At 41.8% G+C, this 27102-nt stretch overlaps 2 protein-coding genes across 5 annotated transcripts in view; one reads left to right on the top strand and one right to left on the bottom strand.

The window, feature by feature from the left end:
• Positions 1-26527, top strand: part of OCA2 (OCA2 melanosomal transmembrane protein) — a 293422-nt gene extending 266895 nt beyond the window's left edge. For 3 of the 4 annotated variants that reach the window (XM_061431337.1, XM_061431332.1, XM_061431331.1), the window contains 3 exons: positions 8645-8738; positions 24827-24920; positions 25792-26527. In XM_061431337.1, the coding sequence (XP_061287321.1) occupies positions 8645-8738; positions 24827-24920; positions 25792-25876 (273 nt within the window). In that variant the 3' untranslated portion in view covers positions 25877-26527. Of the gene's footprint in view, positions 1-8644; positions 8739-24826; positions 24921-25791 lie in introns of those variants that run through there. The other variant, XM_061431340.1, reaches the window with a different exon arrangement.
• On the bottom strand, positions 5939-7543 carry LOC133256501 (chromobox protein homolog 1-like). The gene has a single exon (XM_061431327.1). It carries the CDS (start codon positions 7447-7449, stop codon positions 6892-6894), a length of 558 nt encoding a protein of 185 aa, XP_061287311.1. The 5' UTR covers positions 7450-7543; the 3' UTR covers positions 5939-6891.
• Positions 26528-27102: the final 575 nt, after the last annotated feature.

The following is a 27102-nucleotide window of genomic DNA, read 5'->3' as shown; positions in this document are numbered from 1 at the left end:
CAACAAAAGGCAGGTAGTCTGAACATCAAAAGATCATTGTCAGTGAAAGGAAATCACATATCTCAAGTTAAGGAATTTAGCACTTTTCTATGTATGGGAAGATATGAGAGTCGGTTCACTGAAATAAATTGTCTGATGTGCACCTCACCTGTCTAGAGCTAGTATGCCGTGACTTCACAAGACTCCAAGTTTTCTTAGGGCTCACCATAGGGAGTGGCTGCAGTCTGAGGGCTACTGTTTATAGATGGTGGGTATTCTTTCCTTTCCTGAGTTCCCCGAGGGCTCATCCCCGAGGGCTGTGATTGCTGATGACTGGCAACTGGGACATCATTTGTTTACTGATATGGCAAGAAATATTCCAGTTTTCAAAGATAATTCTCAACTTTTAGGTTTTGTGATTTTTTTTTTTCAGTTGACAAATAGCACCCATTTTAGTAAGTTTAAGAGAAATAGGAGTATATCTAAGAATAGTATACAGATCATGGATTTTCTGAAAGACACCATGAGTAGGGGTTTTCTTCATGAGACCCGTAAGTTCTGCTGCTTTGCCTGGACTTCCTCTCCCATTGTTGGATCCTGAGTATCTGGACCTCTGTCACTTTGCTTTGAGCACACCTTGTTACATTGATCAAATCTCCAAGCCTACCTCTCAAGTAAAAGTGTCTGGTTGGAGGAGGCCATGTCACATGCCTATTTATCTACAAAGTGGATGGGGAAAATGAGGTTGCCTTCTGCTTTGGGGACCCAGAGCTCATGAAACAGACTTCCCCAAATATAAGAGTTCCTCAGAGCCTCCTTTAATACCTACTTAAATGCTTTCATTACAATGCGTTCTGTATTTCCAGTGCAGGGCCTTACTTGTCCTTGGGTACCATAATAGTTTACACATAACTCTGCTAAAGTAGTCATCTGCTAAAACTGCATTGTCTTATTTACTAGCATTGTGCCTGGTACAAGGAAGATGTTTAGCAAGGGTTTTAATATGACTAAAAAGGTACATAAGTTGCAATAGGTTAGTTTTTCCATAGTAAAGCTTTCTTTACATCTCCCTTGGCGTATATCATCCTCCAGCAACTCTCTGTTATTTTCATTGAGGGAACTGAGCATCTCAGTGCTCACTATGTTTCTGAGAGTCACAGATAATATTGCCATACCATCTCTCTGCCAGGCCTCCTTGCCACCTGAGACATAACCCCATCTCTAATTGGGCTGGTGGCACTTTCCGTAGCATGTTGTTGGGCATCTTGTAACTTTGCCTGCAATATTCTTTGCTGCTGGTAATATCTATTCCTCTCAATTCTCTTCTTCAGTGTCCAAAGAGCTGGTTTTACCAATATATAGCTCTCTATGTTCCCCCAGAGGGAGGTTGTTTCTTCTCTGGATTCTTCTTTCTGGTATCCACTGTCATTGTGGGCCAAAGACACCAGAGGCTGGTGTAATGTGTCAGCACTGGGAAACTCTGGTGTGCCCTGAGAAGGCCTTGGGAATAGACAGATGTTATGAATGAGGTAGTGTTGGAGACACCGCAAAGTTCAGCAGATGTGAAGCTGAATCTGGCCTCTGTACCCCAATACCAAATTAAATCTCAGAGACAGAGTTTTGGGTGAAGTATTACAGAAAAAAATGTCTTTATTGCTTTGTCAAGCAAAGGGGGCAACAGCAGGCTAATGCCCTGAAAACTGTGTGTCCCAATACACAGTGGAGGTTGTATGGGAGGAGTTTTATAGTCAAGGGATGGTATTGCTGATCATGGTGCTTGCAGGACCTGCATTCCTTTAACTGAGAGATCTTCTGGCATCAGTGATAATGGGCAAACTGACCTTTGGAATGAAGAACACTACATAAAGTAGTTAACATCTTCCACTTGGTGGGAGTTTTAGTTTGGCTGAAGAAGTAAGAAATGTTGTTAGGTGTATCCCTTGAGGGGCAACCAGAACCCTGGTCCAAGGCTGCACTATTTCTTGAATGCTCCTCCATTATCTCTATATCCCCTACCCTCCCTGATTAGCAACTGTTTGAACCTGCACTTTGGAACCCAGGGAATGGGACAGAAGGGTTTTTGTGCCCTGGAGCTCCACAGGGTCCTGCTCAGTCAGTTTCAGAAGCTCTGCTTCCCTTGGATATTACTTCCTGACTACCACCCTGTGGATTATAGGTATTCATCACTTTTCCTTCCTTGCTGCACACCTTGTGGATATGGGATTTCCTCAATTTCAGCCCCCAAATTGTCTTTATTAAAAATCTGTGTGTATATAGATATCTCCCACTAGTTCTTGCCTCTGACAGATGCAATGAAATAAATGTGTCCTGGGGAGGTGATTTAGGTTTCCTGCCTGAGAGGATAACTCCTGCCCATTTCACATCCCTTCTTCCAACTAGGAGCATCTTCACTCTGCACAGTTGAGAGGTCCTCTGAATTTGGGGTGGGTTGAAGAAAGGGGGAATTGGGTTTTGTATGAGTTATCAGTGGGCATCATTGTCCCTCTGCACCTCTGGCTGGAGTAGAAAGAACTCCAATGCCTCATGCTTTGCATTAGGGAATCTTTGTGGTCTGGGCTGTCTTACATGGACCTACAGAGTTTGGGCATTCTTAGAAGGGTAGTGCATCTTCTACTCTATAAATTATGATTTCCTGAGCTATTTCTGGGGCCAGATCCAACTAAACACCCCTTAGAGTACCTAGTTCTTACTGCACCAGTCTTGAGGAGTGGCATGATCAAGGTCTGGCTTCTATGTGCATTTTTATTTTGGTGAAATTCCCACATTCTCACTTCTGCTATTTTCCTGGAGCACTGAACAAGGAAACCCAAGAACATACTATAGAAATGGCAGATCAATCCAAGGGTAGAGATAGGTTTGCCCACTTATGGCTATTATACATGAAGAGAAAACACAGGAGCAGTGACTGGACCTTCTGCTGCCAGGCTTGCAGAACTACCTGTGTTTCGGTTAAACCTGATTCTGCTGTAAGAATACAGCTTTAGGCAGGATCATTCTTCAGGTCAACAGCATGCATGTTCATGAGATTTAACAAGTGTGGAAATTTTATTTAACAGGGTTAGAAAACTGGCAGATATTGTCACCATTTCCAATGACTGGAAATGCCAGCCAATGTCTTGGTTGAGGGGTAGGGTCTCAGATAATGGCTCTTGATCAATTGGTGTGGAAATATTTCAATATTTTAAAAACATTTCCATAGAAGAAAATCCCTTTGATATCTGCCCACCTCTCCTTTTCTCCTCTTCTCTTATCTACAGTTGTCAGGGAGTTGTGGGAGCTACATGTGAGCCCAGATTTGTTTTTGTGAGCAGTTATTTTAGTCTTCCCAGAGCACTGCCTTAGAGACTGTATGGGAAAACTAAAATACACTGCTAATGACTGAGAATTCCCTGACAGTCTTTCTCAACTTAAACCTATCTTTTCAGCCTCATTTGCTTAAATAAGAAGAATTCTCAGATGATTTTCAAATTAAAATATGACTATTCCTGTGCAGGATGTTGAGTTAAAATTTGGTAATTTATGCATGATAAATTGAATATTTCCTGAAATGAAATATTTTGAGATATGGAATATTTCCTGCCATATCAGTAAACAAGGATGTCATAGTCATCAGTGTGAGTCAATGAGCTTTGAGGAAACTCAGGAAAGAAAAGAATATCTGTCATTTAGCAGCCATCAGACTGTAGCCACTCCTTAAGGTGAGCCATGAGGAAACTCAGGTTGTGAAAACACAGGTTACTGGCCCCAGATAGGTGAGATGCATATCAACAAAATGATTTCAGTGAGTGCAGACTCTTGCATATTCTCATACATAGAAAAGTGCTTCCTAATAGCTCAGTTGGTAAAGAATCCTCCTACAATGCAAGAGACCCTAGTTTGATTTCTGGGTTGGGAAGATCTGCTGGAGAAGGGATAGGTTACCCATTTCATTATTCTTGGGCATCCCTTGTGGCTCAGCTGATAAAGAATCCACCTGCAATCCAGGAGACCTGGGTTCAATCCCTGGGTTGGGAAGATCCCCTGGAGAATGGAAAGGTTACCCATTCTAGTATTCTGGACTGGAGAATTTCATGGACTTGTACAGGCTCAGTAGCTTTGGCACATGGGCTTAGAATTCCCATGGCATGTAGAATTTTCCCAGAGCAGGGATGAAATTTATATCCCCTGCATTGGCAGGTGGATTCGTAACCACCAGACCACAAGGGAGTGTGTGTATGTGTGTGCTCAGTCGAGTCCACCTCTTTGCAAGCCCACGGGCTATAGCCTGCCAGGCTCCTCTGTTCATGAAATTTTCCAAGCAAGGATACTTGAGTGTGTTGTCATTTCCTTCTCTAGGGTATCTTCCTGACCCAGGTATCGAAACTATATCTCCTGTGTCTCCCACAGTGACAGGCAGATTCTTAAATGCTGAGCACCAAGTCCATCTTTTTTCTTAATGTAGTCATTTGTTGTTATAAACTTCCTCTTAGAATCATTTTTTCTGTATCTAAAAACTTTTGGTGTTCTGTGTTTCCATTTTTGTCTAGATTTTAAAAATTTCCCTTTTGATCTTCTTTGACCCACTGATGCTTCAGGAGCATGTAGCTTCATTTCCAACATTCATTTCTGTATTTATGAGTTTTCCAGCTTTTTCCCTGTTATTTAGTTTCACACCATTGTAATTAGAAAAGATAATTGATATGATTTCACTTTTCTTAAATTTCTTAAGACTTGTTTTGTGGCTTAACATATGATCTGTCCTGGAGAATGCTCAGAGTGTGCTTGAGAAGAATGCATTTTGCTGCTATTGGATGGAATGTTCTATATATGAGTGTTGAATGTGAAAGTGAAAATCACTCAGTTGTGTCCAGCTCTTTGTGACCCCATGGACTATACAGTCCATGGAATTCTCCAGGCAAGAAACTGGAGTGGGTAGATATTCCATTCTCCAGGGGATCTTCCCAACCCAGGGACTGAACCCAGGTCTCCCTCATTGCAGGTGGGTTCTTTACCAGCTGAGCCACCAGGAAAGCCCAATACTGGAGTGGTTAGCCTATCCCTTCTCCAGTGGTTCTTCCTGACCCAGGAATTGAACTGAGGTCTCCTGCATTGCAGGTGTATTCTTTACTAGCTGAGCTACCAGGGAAGCCCATATGACTACTAGGTCCATTTATTTAAAAGTGTAGTTCAGGTCCATAGTTCCTTGTTGATTTTCTGTCTGGATGATCTGTTTATTGATTAAAATAAAGTATTGAAATACACTGATTTCTTAATATTTGCTTTATATAATTATGTACTCTGTTGTAGGGTACAGATATATTCACAATTGTAATAATCTATGGATGAATTGACCCCTTATATAATGGCTTTTTTTTGTCTCCTAACCATTTTTTACTTAAAGTCTCTTTTGTCTGATATGAAAAAGCTACTTCTGCTCTCTTTCTACTTGTATGGATATCTTTTCCCATCACTCTACTTTGAGCCAATATATGTCCTGTGGTAGCATATAGTTGGGTCTTTTTTTTTTTCAATTCCTTCAGTCACTCTGTGCCTTTTGATTGGAGAATTTAATCCATTTATATTTAAAGTAATTTTTAAAATAAATCTATATAGTTTTATTAAGACAAAAAACTGACAGTGTTGATATGAAGTTTACATTTAAACAACTTTTCACAAAAACCTAACACAGGCCTAAAAATTACAATGGAGTTCTAGATGCAGATCAAGATGATGTCAACAACTGATGGATCTCATGACTCAAGACAGCATTTTGGATTTTAGTTAGTTCTTAGGATTAAAAAATTTGTTTTGTTTTAAAGTGAACCACTGCCCCAGTATGAATATTTATCTTCTCCTGAGACCAGGGCTTTTGAAATCATTCAACTCTTGAACTTGTGCTGTCAGTGACTGAACCCTGCCACCAATGGTTTCAAAGTTCAAAAAACAGAGGCTCCAAGAGTTTTCCACCCTATGAGCACCGGCCCTTGTCTTTCCCTACTCACTTACCTCCTATACCACTCTCTGCCCTTCCCTAAATACTTCACCAGTGGCTTGGATGGAGAAGCTGATATTTGTAACTTCACAATAGGAAAAGAAAGGGTCTTCTTGTCAGTTTCATGAGTAGCACCTCTAAGACAGAATGATCTGTCTGTGTATACACTCCAGTAAGACTTATCCTCCTCAACCAGTTTCCATCCCCCAAATGGCAGCTTTGGTAGCTTCTTATTCCTTTGTTGGGAACAGCATTAAGCTCAGGCAGGGAATACCTTGGCTTCTAAGTTTCAGGCATTCACAGATTTTAAACAGTCTCTCACAGTCCTCATTTAGGTTGCCAATGACATTTTTTGAAAGGATACAATATTCTGGACACAGAACCCAATCATCATTAGTTGTTCTTTCCTTTGTTTCACCATTTCCCCAAATTTTAACAAAAATGATCCTAACCCATCTCCCTTCTTTCCCACCCCACCCCACCCACCCCAAATAATACACCAGTAATAGCCAAAAACTACACACACGCTACGCTGTAAAAATGCAGAGTTAACACTATCGGGAAGAAGGCTGTGTGGGTTGTGGAGATGCTCTTTGAAGATCTACAGTACCTCTTGCTCTCCCACATCCCATTCTGCGTTTTGTCCTTCATAGAAGGCCCTTTGCTTTTTTTTAAAGCAAAGTTCAGAACGGGTTGCCTTGAAACACTGACCCTCCTTCCCCTCCACCGGGATGGGTGTGCAAACTGTACAGCATGGAACGGTTTTGAAGCCCTTGGGCTGCTGTAAGGCACAGAAACTATACTGGCTCTTCAAAGGACATCTTCTCAAGCCACCTTTATGGTGTCAAGACAAGGAGAACTCCTTCTTTCCCCACTTGAAACCCACAGTCAGATGTGACAGGGGCTGGTATTCAAGAAAGTTAATTCTTATCATCTTTTTTGTCATCATCCTCTGAGGGGTAAGAATGCCACGTCAGCCTTTCCTCATAGAAGGATATGACAACCTGCAGGCACTTGACATTGGCTTCCTTGGCAGGGACCAGATCAGCCTCATCAGAGTTCTTCCATTTCATTAGGAACATGAGTTCTCCACTGGAGTCCGTAGCTCCAATAATCCTCTCTGGTTCCAAACCCCGGGCAAAGCTTCGAGGCTTTTCTGACTCTTCTTTCTTCTTCTTTGGTTTGTTCTCCTCCCCCTTATCTTCCGAATCAGAATCAGCTTTGCGTTTGCCTCCCTCTGATTTATCTGTCTCGTGTGCTGTTTTCTGTGACTGCAGAAACTCAGCAATGAGGTCAGGGCAATCCAGGTTCTCTTCTGGTTCCCATGTGTTATCCTCATCTGAGAACCCCTTCCACTTTAGGAGATACTCCACTTTGGCCTTTACCACTCGACGGTCTAGAACTTTTTCCACCACATATTCTTCTTCCTCTTCTTCTAGCACCTCCTCCACTTTCTTCTTGTTTTGTTTTTTCCCCATAGTGCCCGCCAGCTTTCTGGTATAAAGGATGACGCTGGTAGCATTGTCTTGGTCTACTCAGGCCGAAGGGCGACGCGCAAATGCTCGGCCCATCCCAAATCGCTTCAATCTCTGGCTCCGGACTCGCCGCCCTACCCTCTCCATCTTCTCGCGCTCTTTGCCCTCTAAAGTAATTTTTGATAGGAGGACTTCCCAGGTGGCTTATTGGTAAACAACCCACCTGCCAAGCCAGAGACGTGGGTTCAATCCTTGGCTCAGGAAGATCCCCTGGAGAAGGAAAAAGCAACCCATGCCGATATTCTTGCCTAGAGAGTCCCATGGATAGAGGAGCCTGGCAGGCTACAGTCCGTAGGATTGCACAGTCAAATATGACTGAAGCGAACTTGCATGCATGCACATGGTTTTTTGCTGTCTGTGATTTTGGGTAGTCCTTTCCAGATGTGTTACTGTTGGAGCCCTCCTCCTCATGCTCTTTACAGAGGTCCATACAAGGCAACTGCCCCAAGGCAGAAGGTCCAGGGGCCCCTCTTTAAATTCTAATGGGCTGAGGTATCTACCAGTGATAACATGGAACAATATCTCCTGAGCATACTGGAAACAGGCCCAGAGATTATGTGTTCTTCTGGGCTTCATTATCAGCATGAGTCAAAAGGGGGCCTGTTTATGGAACACAAATTTCTCAGAGAAAGGTTTACCTGCATGCAGTTTGGAACCAGAAATCAAGTCTAGCTTGGCTATTTAAAAGATCTGCATCTCTCCAAGTCTTGATGTCCCTATCTATCGATTGAGGGAATAGCAACCACACCTGGAGGATGTTTGAGAATGAAATAAGATGATGTATTCATAGAGTTAATGTAGGAAGTGGTCCACTTCCGGGCTAATATATACTGGTTAGATGTTTTAGTCCCAAGCACTGTGTGAGATTCTATGCAACTTCACCCCATGTAGGATCCACAATTGCTTGGGGCAACTGAAGAGGAGGACCAGTTGGTCATGTGGCTGGAAACAAAGACTTAATCATAGGCTCAAGCTCAAGTTTTTTGATTCTAAAGTTTGCTTAGGTTTCCTTTTGAACGTCCTGTGCTCTGTTCAGTTTGAGTGCTAAAAAAATGCTTTGGATTTTGCAAGTTGGTCACAGAATGGGTAACTCCTCTGGGCTTTCATGGACATGAGGTAAGTGTCTTTTCCTCCACAGATTCCCGTGCTCCTAAACCTGAGCAGAGACCCTGAGGTCAGCCTGCCTGCTCCACCACTCATGTATGCCCTGGCCCTTGGTTCCTGTCTGGGAGGTAAGCGGGTATTGGATTTGAGGGAGGGCCCCCAGACACTATGGTGAGCCTGAAGTGATGATTCAGTTCAGTTTAGTTCAGTCGCTCAGTCGTGTCCAACTCTTTGCAACCCCATGAATTGCAGCATGCCAGGCCTCCCTGTCCATCACCAACTCCCAGAGTTCACTCAGACTCACGTCCATCGAGTCAGTGATGCCATCCAGCCACCTCATCCTCTGTCGTCCCCTTCTCCTCCTGCCCCCAATCCCTCCCAGCATCAGAGTCTTTTCCAATGAGTCGACTCTTCTCATGAGGTGGCCAAAGTACTGGAGTTTCAGCTTTAGCATCATTCCCTCCAAAGAAATCCCAGGGCTGATCTCCTTTAGAATGGACTGGTTGGATGTCCTTGCAGTCCAAGGTACTCTCAAGAGTCTTCTCCAACACCACAGTTCAAAAGCATCAATTCTTCAGCGTTCAGCTTTCCTCACAGTCCAACTCTTACATCCATACATGACCACTGGAAAAACCATAGCCTTGACTAGACAGACCTTTGTTGGCAAAGTAATGTCTCTGCTTTTGAATATGCTATCTAGGTTGGTCATAACTTTCCTTCCAAGGAGTAAGCATCTTTTAATTTCATGGCTGCAATCACCATCTGAAGTGATTTTGGAGCCCCCAAAAATAAAGTCTGACACTGTTTCCACTGTTTCCCCATCTGTTTCCCATGAAGTGATGGGACCAGGTGCCATGATCTTAGTTTTCTGAATGTTGAGCTCTAAGCCAACTTTTTCACTCTCCTCTTTCACTTTCATTAAGAGGCTTTTTAGGAGCATCAGGAGGCTCCTCTTCATTTTCTGCCATAAGGGTGGTGTTATCTGCATATCTGAGTTCATTGACATTTCTCCTGGCAATCCTGATTCCAGCTTGTGCTTCTTCCAGCCCAGTGTTTCTCATGATGTACTCTGCATAGAAGTTAAATAAGCAGGGTGACAATATACAACCTTGATGTACTCCTTTTCCTATTTGGAACCAGTCTGTGAAGTGATGATTAATGAATGCCAAATTGAAAGTAAAGTAAGAATAAGTGAAGTAAGAATAGTTCATGATTTCCTAAGTGGAAACCTATCTTCACCTTTGACTGGAGAGTTCTAGCCCTACTCAGTTTCTCTGCAAAGTGTGTTACTTTCCATTCTCTGCAGAACTGCCCCTGACATTCTAAGCCTGTGGCTTGAGGATGGTCATTACTGACATCTCAAAGTTAATGTCTTCTCACGCTGCATGCAGATGTGGCTTAGTGGCTTAGGTTTAGAAGCAGATTTTGAATCAGAAACCATCCTTAGTGGCAACTTCTTATTCCCTCTTTTAAGGAATGTGTGTTGTGGGTGATGGTGGGTAAAGTGATGAATGTGTGAGCTAAGAAGTAGAGACTTTAATGTAATAATAATAAGAAAATTTTTTTAAAGTTTTTTCTTGGGCTGAGAGAGTGTTTTGTCTTTTGGAGACATTAAAAAGTCAATTAGAAGAAGCGTCAGGAGAGACTAACCTCTGGTGAGTAAACACGGGGGTTTGGATGTGATTGTATTTGGAAGGAGACCTAATCACCTTTGGGAACACAAGAGGATTGTGAAAAATCTTAGACAAACACAATAGATACCTTTAAAATTTTTGTTTTTGCTTCCAGGTATGCTTAGATAATCTATCTTTCTTTGTTATTTGATTGGTCTCTAACTATTAAATCAACAACTTTGTTTTTAGTGTATCTTCAAGTTTATAGAGGGGGACTAATGCCATTCAATGAAGTTGTTATAATCTGGAGACAGCTAGTTCACCTAATTCAGCAACTGAGGACTCAAATTCTGAGTTTAGACTTGTTAAAATGGTCCCCATCTGAGATCAGCAGCACGAAAAGCAACACCTGCATTCACAACCACATTTAATCAACTGCATTCACAACCACATTTAATATCAGTGATAGAAACAGAATCCAGAGACACCAGGAAATATGTCCACTGTGTGGAATTTTGTTCATTAAACCTTATTGAGCATCTTCTACTTTTATATGGTGACATTGTCTTCCTGAGTGGGGAGACAGTCACCTAAGTTAGGATTGCAATATAAATGGATCCTCTCATGGCCATGTACATAGAGTGCTCAGGGAGCACCATGGAGGCTGGAGGAAAGTCAGGAATGGCTCTCCAGAGAGGGAAGTTTTGGGCTGCTTCTCAAAGAATAAGAAGCCTCCTCGACTGGTTCTTATTCACCCAGAACATGTAGAATGAATAGAATAGAGGGGATTATCAAGGAAAGAAGTTAACATGGACCACTTACATGGCTAATAACCTAAAATATGATTAAACATTTGGTGATTGAGACTCTTTTTAAAATTTATATATTTTTAATTGAAGGATAATTGCTTTACAAAATTGTGTTGGTTTCTGCCATACATCAACATGCACAACCATAAGAGTACATATGTCCCCCCTCTTATGAACCCCCTTCCCACCTCCCACCCCATCCCACCTCTCTAAATTGTCACAGAGCTCATATTTGAGTTCCCTGTGTCATATAGAAAATTCCTACAGGCTATCTATTTTACATATGGTAGTGTATATAGTTCCATGCTACTCTCTCCATTCATTCCACCCTCTCCTTCCTTCCTTTCCTGTGCCCACAATTCTGTTCTCTATGTCTTTGTCTCCACTGCGGACCTGCAGATAGGTTCATCAGTACCATCTTTCTAGATTCCATATATATGTGTTAATATACCATATTTGTTTTCTATTTCTGACTTACTTCACTCTGTATAATAGGCTCTAGGTTCACCCACCTCATTAGAACTGGCTCAAATGCTTTCCTTTTTATGACTGAGTAATATTCCAGTAATATTTTATATATGTACCATAGCTTCTTTAATCATTCATCTGTTGATGGACATCTAGGTTGCTTCCATGTCCCAGCTATTTTAAATAGTGCTTCAATGAACGTTGAGGTACATGTTGCTTTTTAAATTCTGGTTTTCCCTGGGTATATGCCCAGTAGTAGGATTGTTGGGTCATATGGTCATTTTCTTCCTCGTTTGTTAAGGAATCTCCATACTGTCTTCCATAGTGGCTGATAAGTTTATATTCCCACCAACAGTGCAAGAGGGTTCCCTTTCCTCCACACCATCTCCAGCATTTATTGTTGTAGATTTTATTTTTTTGCTGAATGTATGTATTTTCTTTTAAAAATATATTTATATATTTTAATTGGAGGATAATTACAATATTGTGATGGCTTTTGGCATAGATCAACATGAATCAGCCATAGGCATACACGCGTCCACCCCATCCTGAACCCCCCTCCCACACCCCTCCTTACCCCATGCCTCCAGGTTGTCACAGAACACTGGTCCTGGGTGCCCTGCTTCATGCATCCAACTCACAGTGGTCATCCATTCTACATATGGTAATGTACATGTTTCAGTGCTATTCTAACCCTCTCCTTCTCCCACTGGGTCCAGAAGTCTGTTCTTTATGTCTGCTGTGTCTCCTTCTGTACATAGGATCATCAGTACCATCCTTCTAGATTCCATGCTGCTGCTGCTGCTGCTGCTAAGTCGCTTCAGTCATGTCCGACTCTGTGCGACGCCAGAGACGGCAGCCCACCAGGCTCCGCCGTCCCTGGGATTCTCCAGGCAAGAACACTGGAGTGGGTTGCCATTTCCTTCTCCAATGCATGAAAGTGAAAAGTGAAAGGGAAGTCGCTCAGTCGTGTCCAACTCTTAGCGACCCCATGGACTGCAGCCCACCAGACTTCTCCATCCATGGGATTCTCCAGGCAAGAGTACTGGAGTGGGGTGCCATTGCCTTCTCTGCTAGATTCCATATATATGCATTAATATATATCAGTTGTCTTTCTCTTTCTCACTTACTTCACTCTGTGTAATAGGCTCTAGGTTCATCCACCTCATTAGAACTGACTCAAATGCATTCCTTTTATAGCTGAGTAGTATTCTGCTGTGTATATGTATCACAACTTCCTTATCCATTCATCTGCTGATGGACATCTAGGTGGCTTCCATTTCCTAGCTAGTGTAAATAGTGCTGCGATTAACATTGTGGTATATGTGTCTGTTTCAATTCTGGTTTCCTCAATGTATATACTGAGCAGTGGGATTGCTGGGTCATAGAACAGTTGTATTCCCAGTTTTTTAAGGAATCTCCACACTTTTCTCCATAGTGGCTGTACCAGTTTGCCTTCCAACAAACAGTGCAAGAGAGTTCCCTTTTCTCCACACCCTCTCCATTTATTGTTTGTAGACTTTTCGATGATGGTCGTTTCTGACCATTGTGAGATGATACTTCATTGTCGTTTCGATTTGCATTTCTCTGATAATGAGTGATGTTGAACATCTTTTCATGTGTTTATTAGCCATCTATATGTCGTCTTTGGAGAAATATCTGTTTAGGTCTTTCGCCCAGTTTTTGATTGGGTGTTTGTTTTCTGGTATTGAGTTGCATGAGCTGCTTGTATATTTTGGAGATTAATTCTTTGTTGGTTGTTTCATTTGCTTTGTTTTCTCATTTTCTGAAGGCTGCCTTTTCACCTTGCTTATAGTTTCCTTCATTGTGCAAAAGCCTTTAAGTTTAATTAGGTCCCATTTATTTATATTTATTTTTATTTCCATTATGCTGGGAGGTAGGTCATACAGGATCTTGCTGTGATTTGTGTCAGAGTGTGTTCTGCCTATGTTTTCTTCAAATAATTTTACAGTTTCTGATCTTACATTTAAGTCTTTATCCATTTTGAGTTTATTTTTGTGTATGGTATTAGAAAGTGTTCTAGTTTCATTCTTTTACATGTAGTTGACCATTTTCCCAGCACCACTTGTTGAAGAGACTGTCTTTTCTCCATTGTATATTTTTTGCCTCCTTTGTCAAAGATAAGGTGTACATAGGTGTGTGGATTTATCTCCAGACTTTCTATTTTGTTCAACTGATCTATATCTCTGTCTTTGTGCCAATACCATACTATCTCGATGACTGTAGCTTTGTAGTATAATCTGAAGTCAGGAAGATTGATTCCTCCAGTTCCATTCTTCTTTCTCAAGATTGCTTTGGCTATTTGGGGCCTTTTGTGTTTCCATACAAATTGTGAAATTATTTGTTTTAGTTCTGTGAAAAATACTATTGGTAGTTTGATAGGGATTACATTGAATCGATAGATTGCTTTGAGTAGTATACTCATTTTCACTATATTGACTTTTCCAGTCCAAGAATATGGTATATTTCTCCATCTATTTGTGTAATCTTTGGTTTCTTTCATCAATGTTTTGTAATTTTCTATATACAGGTCTTTTGTGTCTTTAGGTAAATTTATTCCTAAGTATTTTATTCTTTTCATTGCAATGGTGGATAGGATTGTTTACTTAATTTCCTTTTCTGATCTTGCATTGTTAGCATATAGGAATGCAAGGAATTTCTCTGTGTTAATTTTATATCCTGTGACTTTACTATATTCATTGCTTAGCTCTAGTAATTTTCTGGTGGCTTCTTTAGGGCTTTCTATGTAGAGGATCATGTCATCTGCAAACAGTGAAAGTTTTACTTCTTTTCCAATCTGGATTCCTTTCATTTCCTTTTCTTCTCTAATTGCTGTGGCTAGGACCTCCAGAATTATTTTGAATAGTAGTGGTGAGAGAGGGCAGCCATGTCTTGTTACTGATTTTAGAGGAAATGTTTTCAAATTTTTGCTATTGAGGATAATGTTTGCTGTGGGTTTGTCTTATATGGCTTTTATTATGTTGAGGTATATTCCTTCTATGCCTACTTTCTGGAGAGTTTTATCATAAATGGGTGTTGAATTTTGTCAACAGCTTTCTCAGAATCTATTGAAATAATCATATGGTTTTTATCTTGTAACTTATTAATAATGTTGTGATAGACTTGCATATATTGAAGAATCCTTCATCCCTGAAATAAACCCGACTTAATCATGGTACATGATCTTTTTAATGAACACATTAAAATTTTTGTTTGCTAGAATTTTGTTGAGGATTTTTGCATCATGTTCATTGTGATATTGGCCTGTAATTTTCTTTTTTTGTGATGTCTTTGGAATCAGCATGATACCTTGTAGAATTAGTTTGAAAATATTCCCTCCTCTTCTGTTCTTTTGGAAGAGTTTTAGAAGGATAGGTATTAGCTCTTCTTTAAATGTTTGAAAGAATTCACCTGTGAAGCCATCAGGCCCTGGGCTTTTGTTTTGGGGAAATTTTTTTCATCACAGTTTTGATTTGATTGTTTGTAATTGGCTTTTCATAATTTCTGTTTCTTCCTGATTCACTCATGGAAAGTTGAACTTTTCTAAGAATCTGTCCATTTTCTCTATGTTTTCCATTTTATTAGCATATAGTTGCTCATAGTAGTCTCTTATTGTCCTTTGTATTTTTGCATTGTCTGTTGTAACTGCTGCTTTTTCATTCCTAATCTTGTTGATTTGGCTTTCTCCCTTTTTTGCTTGATGAGTCTGGCTATTGGTTTGTCAAATTTGATCTTCTCATAGAACAAGCTTTTAGTTTCATTAATCTTTACTATTGTTTCCTTCCTTTCTTTTTCATTTATTTCTGCTCTGATCTTTATGATCTCTTTCTTTCCACTCAGGTTTTTTTTTGTTTGTTTTGTTTTTTTTTTTTTTTTTAGCAGCTATGTGATGTTTTTCTTGTTTCTTGGGATAGGATAGTATTGTTATAAACTTCCCTCTTAGAACTGCTTTTGCTGCATCTCATAGGTTTTGGATTGTCATGTTTTTGTTGTTAGTTGTTTCCAGGAATTTAAAAAATTTTCTTATTTCTTCAGTAACCTATTCATTAAGTGTAAATGTATTGTTTAATCTCAATGTATTTGTGTTTTTTACAGTTTTTCCCCCTGTATTTGACATCTAGTTTCATAACATCTTGGTCAGAAAAGATGCTTGATATGATTTCACTTTTCTTAAGTTTACTGAGGCTTGATTTGTGACCTAAGATGTGATCTATCCTGGAGAATGTTCCATCTACACTTTAGAAGGAAGTGTATTCTTCTGTATTTGGATCAAAAGTCCTGAAGTTATCAATTAGGTCCATTTGGTCTTATGTTTCATTTAATGTTTGTGTTTCCTTATTAATTTTCTGTTTTGATGATCTGTTCTCATTGATGGAGATGGGTCTTCTCTCTCTGAAGGGCAGCACTGTGTCTAGAAGTAGGTTTTGGGGTGTCTATGGGTTAGATATGGCTTTTGGCAGCCTGTCTGCTAGTGTGCACTGTTGTGTTTCTGTTTTATTGAAGGATTGTGTGGGGTATCTGGGCACTGGTGCTTGCTGGCCTTTGGGTGGGCTTGGTTTTGGTGTTGAGATGGAGGCCTTTGGGAGGACCCTCATCTATTAATGTTCCCTGAGATCATGAGTTCTCTGGTGGGATTGGGATTGGGTCTCTCATCTCAGGGGTCCAGGCTCAATGCATACTGAAGCTCCAAGACCTCACAAGCCACACAGCACAAAAGACAAGTTTCCAGTACTCTTGGTGAGGGCAACACTCTGCAGCCCAGAACACCCAGCAAGGCTTATACCAAAGTCCTCTAATGTTTCTAGGAAGGTCTTTTGACCTGTTTTGGGCAGCATGGGGCTAATTCAATCTCAGATATGGCCTTATTCCAACTTGCAGTTGCTCCTAATGTTCACAGTTGCCCCTGGGGTCCCCAGTCTGTTCCCCACCTGGACATGAGGAGACAAAGATCAAGGCTCATTAGGACTCTTTCACTCTCTTGGGCTCGAGAAAGGGGAGGGTGTGACAGCCACATATGTGTTGTGCTGGAGAGTGGCTGTTCTGCTCTGTTGGATATAGTTACAGTCTAAGATAGATTGTGAGTTCTTCCAGAGGAAAGGGGCACAGTTTGTGGTTCCCTAGAAAGACCTCAGCTGTTAAAGCTCCCAGCAAGTTGCGGGAAGTAACTTGTACCTGCTTATAGCCTGGAGGTAGCTGCAACATCTGGGATCAGGACCACATCCATGGTGTTTTGTCTGCTGCCTGTAGCACCCCTCCTGGCTTTGGCAATGCTAGTCATGTCTATTTCCTCAGCCTTGTTTTAGTAGCCCTCTCAGTGTATCCTCATAGCCGCTAGCCCCCTACCTCTCCCTGGGATCTTTACTCAGCCTCTGGCCCGGGATCCACCCTCTGCTGCAGGCCAAGATTCTTAGCCACTCATCCCGGTTCCCCACCCTACCCTCTGGTCTGGGCTGAGGCTTGTGAGCTGCTTATGGGCTGAGAAGCTCTGTTGGGCAGCTTTCTGTGTATTTTGTCTTCTGAGCCCCACTGCTACATGGCACTCTGAGGTTCCACAGCTTCCTCTTGGTCCCACCTGAAAGGGGATTTCCTAGAGTGTGGAAACTTCCTCCTTCATGACTCCTTCCCTCCCTGGGGGCACAAACTCCTGTCTTGAAGTCCTCTGTCTTTCTTTTTTTAATGTGTTTCTTTTGTCCTACCTCATTCCAGGGAAATTAGCTTGCCTTTTTGGAGGCCTGGGGTCTTCTGTGGTCATTTAGAAATTGCTCTGTAGGAGTTATTCCATATTTTGATGAGTTTTTTTTTTTTTTTAATGTATTTGTGGAGAGCAGCCGATCTCTGCCATCTTCTCCGCCCCCCCCCCTCTTTTTTTAGCTTAAAAAAAAATTTTTTTTTATTGACATATAGTTGATTTGATTGATTTCTTTAATGATCCATTTGTAGTTTAATAGCATATGTATTGGGGCTTCCCTTGTAGCTCAGTCAGTAAAAAATCTGCCTGCAGTACAGGAGACCCAGGTTCGACCCCTGGGTTGGGAAGATCCCCTGGAGAAGGAAATGGCAACACACCCCAGTATCCTTGCCTGGAAAATCTCATGGACACAGGAGCCTGGTGGGCTTCAGTCCATGGGGTCGCAAAGAGTCAGGTACAACCGAGCCACTAACACTTACTTACTTAACATATGTATAGCCTCCAAGTGTTTGTGTTTTTAACAGGTTTTCTCCCTTTAATTGATTTCTGATCTCATAGCGTTTTGGTCAGAGAAGATGCTCTATATGATTTCTATCTTCTTCAATTTACCAAAGATTGATTTGTGATCCAGATGATATCTATCCTGGAGAATGTTTTGTGTGCACTTGACTATATTTTGCTGCTTTTGGATGGAATTTCCTATAAATTAAGTCTATCTATTACATCTATTTGGTCTAATATGTCATTTAAGGCTTGGGTTTTTTAAAAATTAATTTTCTGTCTGAGTGATCTGTCCCTTGACATATGTGAAACTCTCAAATCCCCTATTATTGTGTTACTGTCAATTTGCCCTTTTATGACTGTTAGTGTTTGCCTTATCTATAGATATGCTCCTGTGTTGTGTGCATATATATTTCCCACTATTTTATCTTCTTCCTGGATTGATTCCATAATAATTATGTGTGTCCTTCCTGTCTCTTGTAACAGTCTTTATTTTAAAGTCTATTTTATTTTTCTGATACGAATATTGGTATTCCAACCCTCTTTTGATTTCCATTTGCCTGGAATATCTTTTTCCATCCCCTCACTTTCAGTCTGTTTCCATAGGCCTGAAGTGTGTCTCTTATAGATAGCCTATATAATGGTCTTTGTTATATCCCTTTTAGACAGTCTTTTGGTTGGAACATTTAATCCATTTACACTTACGGTAATTATCGATATCTATGTTCTTATTTTTATTTTTTCAATGGTTTTTGGTTTGTTTGTTTGTTTTTTTTTCTTCTGTTCCTTTTTTGTTCTTTTCTCTTGTGGTTTGATGACCATCTTTAATGTTGTTTAGTATTGTATTTGAGTTGCTTTTTCCTTTATGTATGTGTTTCTACCATAGTTTTTTGTTTGCATTTCCTGTAAGATTTTGCTATAGCAGTATGTGTATACTCATTTCTTTTCATTCTTTTCTCTCTCTCTCCACACACACACACACACACACACACACACACACACACACACTGGTTCCAAATTGGGAAAGGAGTGCATCAAGGCTGTATAGTATCACCCTGCTTATTTAACTTACATGCAGGGTACATCACATGAAATGCCAGACTGGATGAAGCACAAGTTGGAATCAAGGTTTCAGGGAGAAATATCAATAACCTCAGATATGCAGATGACATTACCCTTATGGCAGAAAGCAAAGAGGAACTGAAGAGCCTACTGATGAAAGTGAAAGAGGAGAAAGGAAAAACTGGCTTAAAATTCAGTATTCAGAAAACAAAGATCATGGCATCTAGTCCCATCACTCAATGGCAAATAGATGGGGAAACAATGGAAACAGTGAGAGACTATTTTTTGGGGCTCCAAAATCACTGCAGGTGGTCACTGCAGCCCTGAAATTAAAAGATGCTTGCTTCTTGGAAGAAAAGCTATGACCAACCTAGACAGCATATTACAAAGCAGAGACATTACTTTGCTGACAAAGGTCCGTTTAGTCAAGGCTATGGTTTTTCCTATGGTCATGTATGGATATGAGAGTTGTATCATAATCAAAGCTGATGGCCAAAGAATTGATGCTTTTGAACTGTGGTGCTGCAGAAGACTCTTGAGAGTCCCTTGAACTGCAAGGAGATCAAACCAGTAAATCTTAAAGAAAATCAGACCTGAATATACATTGGAAGGACTGATGCTGAAGCTGAAACTCCAATACTTTGGCCACCTGATGCGAAGAACTGACTCATTGGAAAAGACCCTGATACTGGGGAAGATTGAAGGTGGGGGGAGAAGGATACAACAGAGGATGAGATGATTCAGTGGTACCACCGACATGCATTTGAGCAAGGTCCCGGAGTTGGTGATAGACCGGGAAGCCTTGGAATCACAAAGAGTTGGACATGACTGAGCAACTGAACTGACTGATACATACATATGTGTGTGTGTGTGTGTGTGTGTATTTATGTTATATATGTGTGTTAAGTTACTGGTTTCTTATTTTTAAATGGAGTTCCCATTTCCTATATTTGTACTTTCTTCATAGTTCCTGGTTTTGATATTATATTTGTGTATGGCTGATTTCTGGCTTTTTGCTTTTACTGGTGAGCTTTCCTATTTGTGATTTCTTGTTTCTAGTTGTGGCCTTTTTTCCCTGCCTAGAGAAGCTCCTTGCCTTGGTGGTGCTGAATTCTCTTGGCTTCTGCTTGTCTTTAAAGTTTTTTTTTTTTTTTTAATTTCTCCCTTGAATTTGAGTAATAACTTTTCTGGGTAGAATATTCTAGGTTGTAGGTTTTCCCCTTACATCACTCTGAATATATCATGCCACTCCCTTCTGGCCTGCAGAGTTTCTGATGAAAATTCAGCTGATAGCTTTATAGGAATTCCCTTATATTTTATTTGTTGCTTTTAATATTTTTTCATTGTATTTAGTTTTTCTGAGTTTAATTAATATGTGTTCTGGTATGTTCCTCCTTGGATTTATCCTGTATCTTCATTTCCTGGTCTTGTGTGATGTTTCCTTTCACATTGTATGGAATTTTTGGACTATAATCTCTTCAATATTTTCTTAGGCCCTTTCTCTTTATCTTTGTCTTCTGGGATCCCTATTATTCAAACGTTGGTGAAATGCACCAAACAAACAATGTTGTGTCTTCATTTCTTTTCATTCGTTTTTCTGTATTCTGTTCCATGACAGTTATTTCCATGGAAGAGGGTCTGTTTTCCAGTTGGAGTAGAAGCACTGAGAGTTGTGTTCCATGTGGCTTTATTGCCCTGAAGTGTGCGCTCTATTCCTAAGGAGGTCAGCACGAGGGGAGTGAGCCGTGTATGTGCACATCAAGTCTATATGCCACCCGTGCAGCCATTTGCAGTTCTGCCAGAAGCAGCCCAAGGTTGTGTCTCTTTCTCTGTTGTATTCATCCCAGACCTCTTGCTAGGCTGTTGCTGGGGGGCAAGGTTTTGTGACTGCTGGTCTTCCCACTGGGGCCTAGGCTGCCTCTGTGGTGGGACTCTCCAGGACCTGTCTATTCCAGATCTAGCTCTAAGCTGTACTGGAGGTGGGCAGAACTGAAGGGCTCCTACTGGGAAAGGAATTACTTTGTACCACACCGTAGGGACTCTCCATGGTAGATAAGTGATTCTGTGATGCCACCAACCAGCTGCTTTATGCGTCAACAAAGTCCACTGCTGCCAAATTTGCCATGGTCAAGGTCACAAGCCTGTCAACACCGGAGCTGTGCAGTGCTGTGAGCATGCTGACAGTAATGTTCCTGTGGGCACTTATCCTCTAACCTGCATGTGCTAATGGTGGTGCTCCTATGGCAGACTTATGCCCAGCTCTGTGTGTGCTAATGATGGACTCTGAGTTTTGGCCTGGACTACACTCCAAGCCCTCTGGAACTAGACCATATTCTCTCTCAGGGTCCTTCTGTTGAAGCCTGTGTTTCATTGCCTAGCTGGGCAGGGCACATTAGAAACCCTGCCCAGTGCCTTTTTGGGGTGGGAAGTGGCATGAGGTAGCAACTGATACATGTACAGCAGCTGATACATATGCACTCCTTGCAAGTAGAGTTCATGCCCCTCCTGTCCTAGAAGACCTCTATGAAGGAAAGGGGGGGTTCCCAGGGAGAGGGACCACCTGTGTGGACCTTTCCTCTTTTACAACTTCCTTCCAGAGGTGCCAGGCTCATTCCAATGCCTTTTCCCCTGTCCTGCTCGGTTACATGGGAATCATTCCTGCTGCTTCAGTTGTGTAAGAGATCTCGTGTTAGCTTTCAGTTGGTTTTCTGTGAAATTCGTTCTACATGTAGATGTATTTTTGATGTGTTTGCTGGGGGAGGTGAGTTCCATGTACTACTCCACCATTTTGATCCAAAAAGAGTATTTTTCGAATATTAATCCTTAACATGAGAGAAAGAAAGTGTTGCCTTTTATTTTTTAGAGCTCACTCAAGTTCTTGAATGTGACCCTGAATTATGTGTGAAATTCTCTTTTGTCCAGAAGGAGAGTTCTCAATGTTAAATCCTGGAGTAGCAATTTTTGGGATGCAAAGCAGATGCTACTCAGCTACTGAGGTGTGTGCTCTGTGATGGAGGCTGGCAAGGCCCTCTGAGGAACATTTGCATGTCAGCATGTTGCTTCTCCGTGCCTGGCTTTCTTCATGGGGACACTGAGGATCTCAGTGCTCAACCCTCTGAGCATTTTCTCTCTGCCTGTCTGATCTCAAGCCCGCTGCACATCTCCTACATTGTGCCGTGTCTTTGGTAACAGGCTTCCTGTGAGCCCCTGAAGAATATGAGCCGATTTCCATGCGGAATGACCTGCTAGGGTGAGAGGGAGAGCCTGCCTAGGGTTAGGCAGTTAGGAAGAAGCTAATGGAAGTCTGGGGTCGGGGGAATGTGGGAGCCGAGGCAGATCTCAGAACTAAGATGGTAATCCAGACTCAGTTCTGGTCGTAAAAAATAGATAAACTTTGGGGACTTTTAGGATGGGTCTACTTCCAAACTTGGAGAAGGCAATGGCACCCCACTCCAGTACTCTTGCCTGGAAAATCCCATGGATGCAGGAGCCTGGTAGGCTGCAGTCTATGGGGTCGCTAAGAGTCGGACACGACTGAACGACTTGACTTTCACTTTTCACTTTCATGCATTGGAGAAGGAAATGGCAGCCCACTCCATTGTTCTTGCCTGGAGAATCCCAGGGATGGGGGAACCTGGTGGGCTTCCGTCTATGGGGTCGCACAGAGTCGGACACGACTGATGCGACTTAGCAGCAGCAGCAGCAGCTTCCAAACTCATTCAGGTTGTTGGCAGAATCCAGTTCCTTGGATGTGTAAGACTGGATATCCCATCCCTTGCTGGCTGTCAGCTGAGGCTGCCCTTAACTCCTAGAGGCCTCTCTGGTTATGGCCTTTGGACCTAAATCTCAGAACCAGCAATGTTATATGGAAGTCTCATGGTGGGAATTCTTCCACCCCCTTGGATCTCTCAAACTCTACCCTGGGCTCCCTCCAGCTCTCCTCTAGGACCTCTCCTACCGCTGTATTGCTGCAGCTCCCTGGAGTCTCCAGGATCTCTATGACTCTTCCTCTGTGGCTTCTCTTCTGCTTCTAGCTTGAGAAAGTTCTCTACTTTTAAGGGTTCATGTGAGTCAGTTGTGCCCACTCAGATAACTCAGAGTAATCCCACATCTCAAGATCTATAACCTGAAATACTTCTGCAAAGACCTTCTTGCCATACATAGTAACATAATGACATAAGCACATGTTCTGAGGACTAAGGTGTAGGCTTCTCTATGGGGCTAGGGGGTGTCATCATTTTACTACCTGGAACAAGGCAACATCTTATAGTCTGGACTGTCCACCACCCAGGGTCTATGCCTCCTTTGTTGCCACCCTAAAATCTGTCCTGCCCAAGCAGTTTGAATGTTGGTCTGCCATGCCCTCCCCTGCTATGGGGCAGCTATCCCTCTCCCCTTGGTGATGGGCATTCCCCTCCTGACCTCCCACCTCTATTGCACCCTTCCTAAAATTCTGGGTGGGTCCATACGCTTTGAATTACACTGAGGAACAGGAGGATTGTCATGAAACAGACCATCAGAAACATGGTGAGCACAGCAGACTGGGGCTTGGGCTTGTGGGGTTCAGAGCTCTGAGGAGACCCTGAAGATTTTTATTAAGCTCTTAAGATCCAAAGTCTTATATTATTGACATGTCAAATATATTTAATCCTTAGAGCAAGCATGTAAATGGATGTGGTGTGCTATTTCAGGAGTTTTCATGGAAACTAGGTTGAACTCTTATATGGAATAAAAGCAGAAAGAGTGAAGTAAAACTTTGTGAGCCTTTGCCCTGCCTGCCTATGGACCTGGTAGTTGTGTTGGATGCCTATGTATTTCAGGACAGTATAAGGAGTAAGTGGAGGGGGGACAGGATAAACCTCATAGGTGACACAGCTTATTATTTATTCCTTACTTCTCTCCATCCTCCATATTCCAGTGTGGAGTTCTGGGCCAACAGCACCTTGGGGCACAGCTTCCTTGATCCTCGCCCTCCTGCTCTGCTGTCCAGTATTAAAAAGTTACCCCTCAGGCCAATAAGGGCTGTTGGCAGTTGCAGATTTGTGTTTCACAATTCATAGTCCTCAGCGATGCGCAATGCCAGAACCGAACTAACTTGGCTTAGCCTGGGTTCTGCACCCATCCCCAAACACTGACCTCTGTGGTTAGTGGATAAAAGATCCCAAAGGCGTTCACCTAGTAGATTCTACCCTTCCGTGATCTCATCTCTCTGTTGGTGTCAGGCTTGAGTTACATCCCTCACTGAGGCCACACTTGTGTATGTGTGTGCATGTTAGTCTCCCTGAAGATCATGCATTCTGTCAAAAAGGCCCACCCAGAGAAGCGTCATATTATCCTGGTTGCTTACATCCATCTTTCCATACACAGAAAGGATTTCCTGGTACATGTCCTGACCTGGAGTCCTAAAGGTGGTGGTTTTCATTTGAGATGAGAACCTCCTTGCATTGCTTATGTTGAATCTACTTTCATTTCCTCTGAAAGATATATGCCACCATGGCATGGTGACTTGCTAGTTCTCCTTAGCATTTCTTCTTTCCTATCACATTCAACAACAATCAGATCAGATCAGTCGCTCAGTAGTGTCCGACTCTTTGCGACCCCATGAATCGCAGCACGCCAGGCCTCCCTGTCCATCACCAACTCCCAGAGTTCACTGAGACTCATGTCCATCGAGTCAACGATGCCATCCAGCCGTCTCATCCTCTGTCGTCCCCTTCTCCTCCTGCCCCCAATCCCTCCCAGCATCAGAGTCTTTTCCAATGAATGAACTCTTCGCATGAGGTGGCCAAAGTACTGGAGTTTCAGCTTTAGCATCATCAACAACAATAGCCCTATTCAAAAATGAATACTTGCAAGCAGTGAATTTATCTTCTGTTGGCTGATTTTTTTGTGTTCCCTGCAGATATTCACAAAAGCAATCACTTTCATAATAAACTGTAATCATCAAATCAAAAGCCTGTGAGATGGTTCAAGTATTACAGAACAAAAGAGAATAGAAGTCTATCTCCAGGATGAACTGAGATTTTATTTTATTTTTTGAATTTTGATTCTAGGTAACGGGACACTGATTGGAGCATCAGCAAATGTGGTTTGTGCAGGAATTGCAGAGCAGCATGGATATGGATTCTCTTTCATGGAGTTTTTCAGGTACTTCAAACATTTATTAAAATTTTCTATATAGTCTAAATTTATATAGTCCCTGCTGCTGCTAAGTCACTTCAGTCGTGTCCGACTCTTAGCGACCCCATGGACTGCAGCCTACCAGGCTCCTTCATCCATAGGATTTTCCAGGCAAGAGTACTGGAGTGAGGTGCCATTGCCTTCTCCAATATAGTCCCTAAGCTTAAGTAATTAAAAATAAGCCACACATATTTAATGTAAGTATGTTTTAATAATCAGCAAGACATTGGTATTTTATGTTGTTCTTTTGAACATTCCAATGGGGATTTGTGCCTTGACTGTCCAGAATGAGGGTGCATAATGAGAATTTGACATCCTTCATGGCATTACCTAGTGAAAAAATTCATGATTGAAAGGATCCAGGAATACTGAAGACTGGGGGCAGCCTGGGAGCAGGTGCCTCTCAGGAACATAGCACAGAGAGGAGTCCCTGGATGGGGGAGTACAGCTGATGCCAGCTCCTGCAAAGGAGAATCTGCTCTGAGGGAGCTGGGTTTGCTCTGGGGTCCCAGCCCCTGCATGCTTGTTTTTTTATGGCACCACTGCAATTTGGATGCAGGAACTGGGTAAAATAGTCATTGGTGGTGCCTGTAAAATAGTGCTGCCAAAATGAACTGAAATTTATTTGGGTGATACAGTGGTGGCTATCTCATGGAGGCATGCATCCACATCATCTAAGCTGAACCCAACTTTTTATTTCTAGAAATAAGAGACAATTACCTTTATGGATATATAAAGCTCTCAAGGCCACATTCTTTCACAATAACATAATTATAAATTCAGATCTCACGGTACTCTCCAGACACCAGATACCATAATCCACTTCTCTGTGTTTCAGGCTGGGCTTTCCAATGATGGTTGTCTCCTGCATGGTTGGGATGTGTTACCTCCTTGTTGCTCATATCGTGATGGGATGGAATTAGTAGATATACAATGTATGAAGACTAAGGGAAGCTTGACCCATCATCAATGTCAGTAGAAAACTGCCGCAAAACCACTCTTTGGAGAAAAAAAGGTGCTTACGATGGGGGTGCTCTGGAATGGAGACCTTTGCTATCCACATTCTTATTTGAGTGAAGCTGGCAAACTGTGATAAATACGAGATAACTTACCCAAGATTCTACTATAGGAAAATGTGTATATTTCAATATATATCTTGCTCTGTTCTACAGGAAAAGACACAAAAGGCTTGTGTTGTTTAAATGTCACTTCTCCTGAGGTGACTGGTTTCCTTCACGCAATCACTTTTTATGTTAAAATAATAATTCAAATTGTTTATACTCTGAATGCATACCCTTCTTGGGAAGGGCATACAATTTGTAAGGCAACATTAAATGTATTTAAAACATACTGCCCCTTGATAAAAGGTCTTAGAATTTGTTAGTCTCTTAGTTTTCAGTAGAGAAACTATTGATGTTGTCCATATAGGTCCGCTTCTGTGGATACAGCACGAGTAGAAGGAAAGTAGATCTGAATGGGCAGATGGAAGATACTTAGCTCTGTCCATCATTCTTGTTCTTCAGCAAATGAAAAAAGTGTTCATGTCTGCAATAAAAGAAACAATGAAAGTGCCACCAGATTTTCCATCAAGTTTGTCAATTCTCCTGATACTGTCTCCAGAATTAATAGGTAAACGATCCAGTACCTATTAAATCCTGTTTCATAATGATAGGAGACAGCACTGAAGGAACAAATGGCTTTTCTATGAATGTTGAAATGACAGAGTTAAACATTGTTGTGATGCCTCATGCATAAACCCTGAAGGTCCAAGAATGATGGGGACACACGTTTACAGTCTGAATTCAGATAGAGTGTTCTTCTACTGCATATGAAGATCATGTCCTTCTTGAGTTGCATTAGTAGCTATGTACAGGTTTGAGAGGCACCTCTATCCAGATTAAGGCCATGTGCAGGCAAGGGTGGAGGGACAGGTGGCCAAGCAACAGACACAACTAACATGGGAATTGGAACCACTTTCTCCTGAAATTTGTGTGTGCCTTGCAGATCTTGGGCCCCAGTCTCCTAAACACCACATAACAGAAGACAATGTGCATGCCTAACTTTATGGATCAGTTGGTTAGAGGATATTTGGTTTACAGCACACAGTTCGACTTTGCCTGGTGGCAGTGTTTCCCACAAGGTCTTTGAT

Source organism: Bos javanicus, chromosome 2, assembly GCF_032452875.1.
Source record: "Bos javanicus breed banteng chromosome 2, ARS-OSU_banteng_1.0, whole genome shotgun sequence".
Taxonomy (NCBI): Eukaryota; Metazoa; Chordata; class Mammalia; order Artiodactyla; family Bovidae; genus Bos; species Bos javanicus.
Note: the sequence above shows the minus strand (reverse complement) of the source record. Positions and strands in the feature narration are given on the sequence as shown.

Excerpts from the sequence above, each read along its gene's own strand:
- LOC133256501 (XM_061431327.1), bottom strand. The coding sequence starts at position 7,449 with ATGGGGAAAAAACAAAACAAGAAGAAAGTGGAGGAGGTGCTAGAAGAA.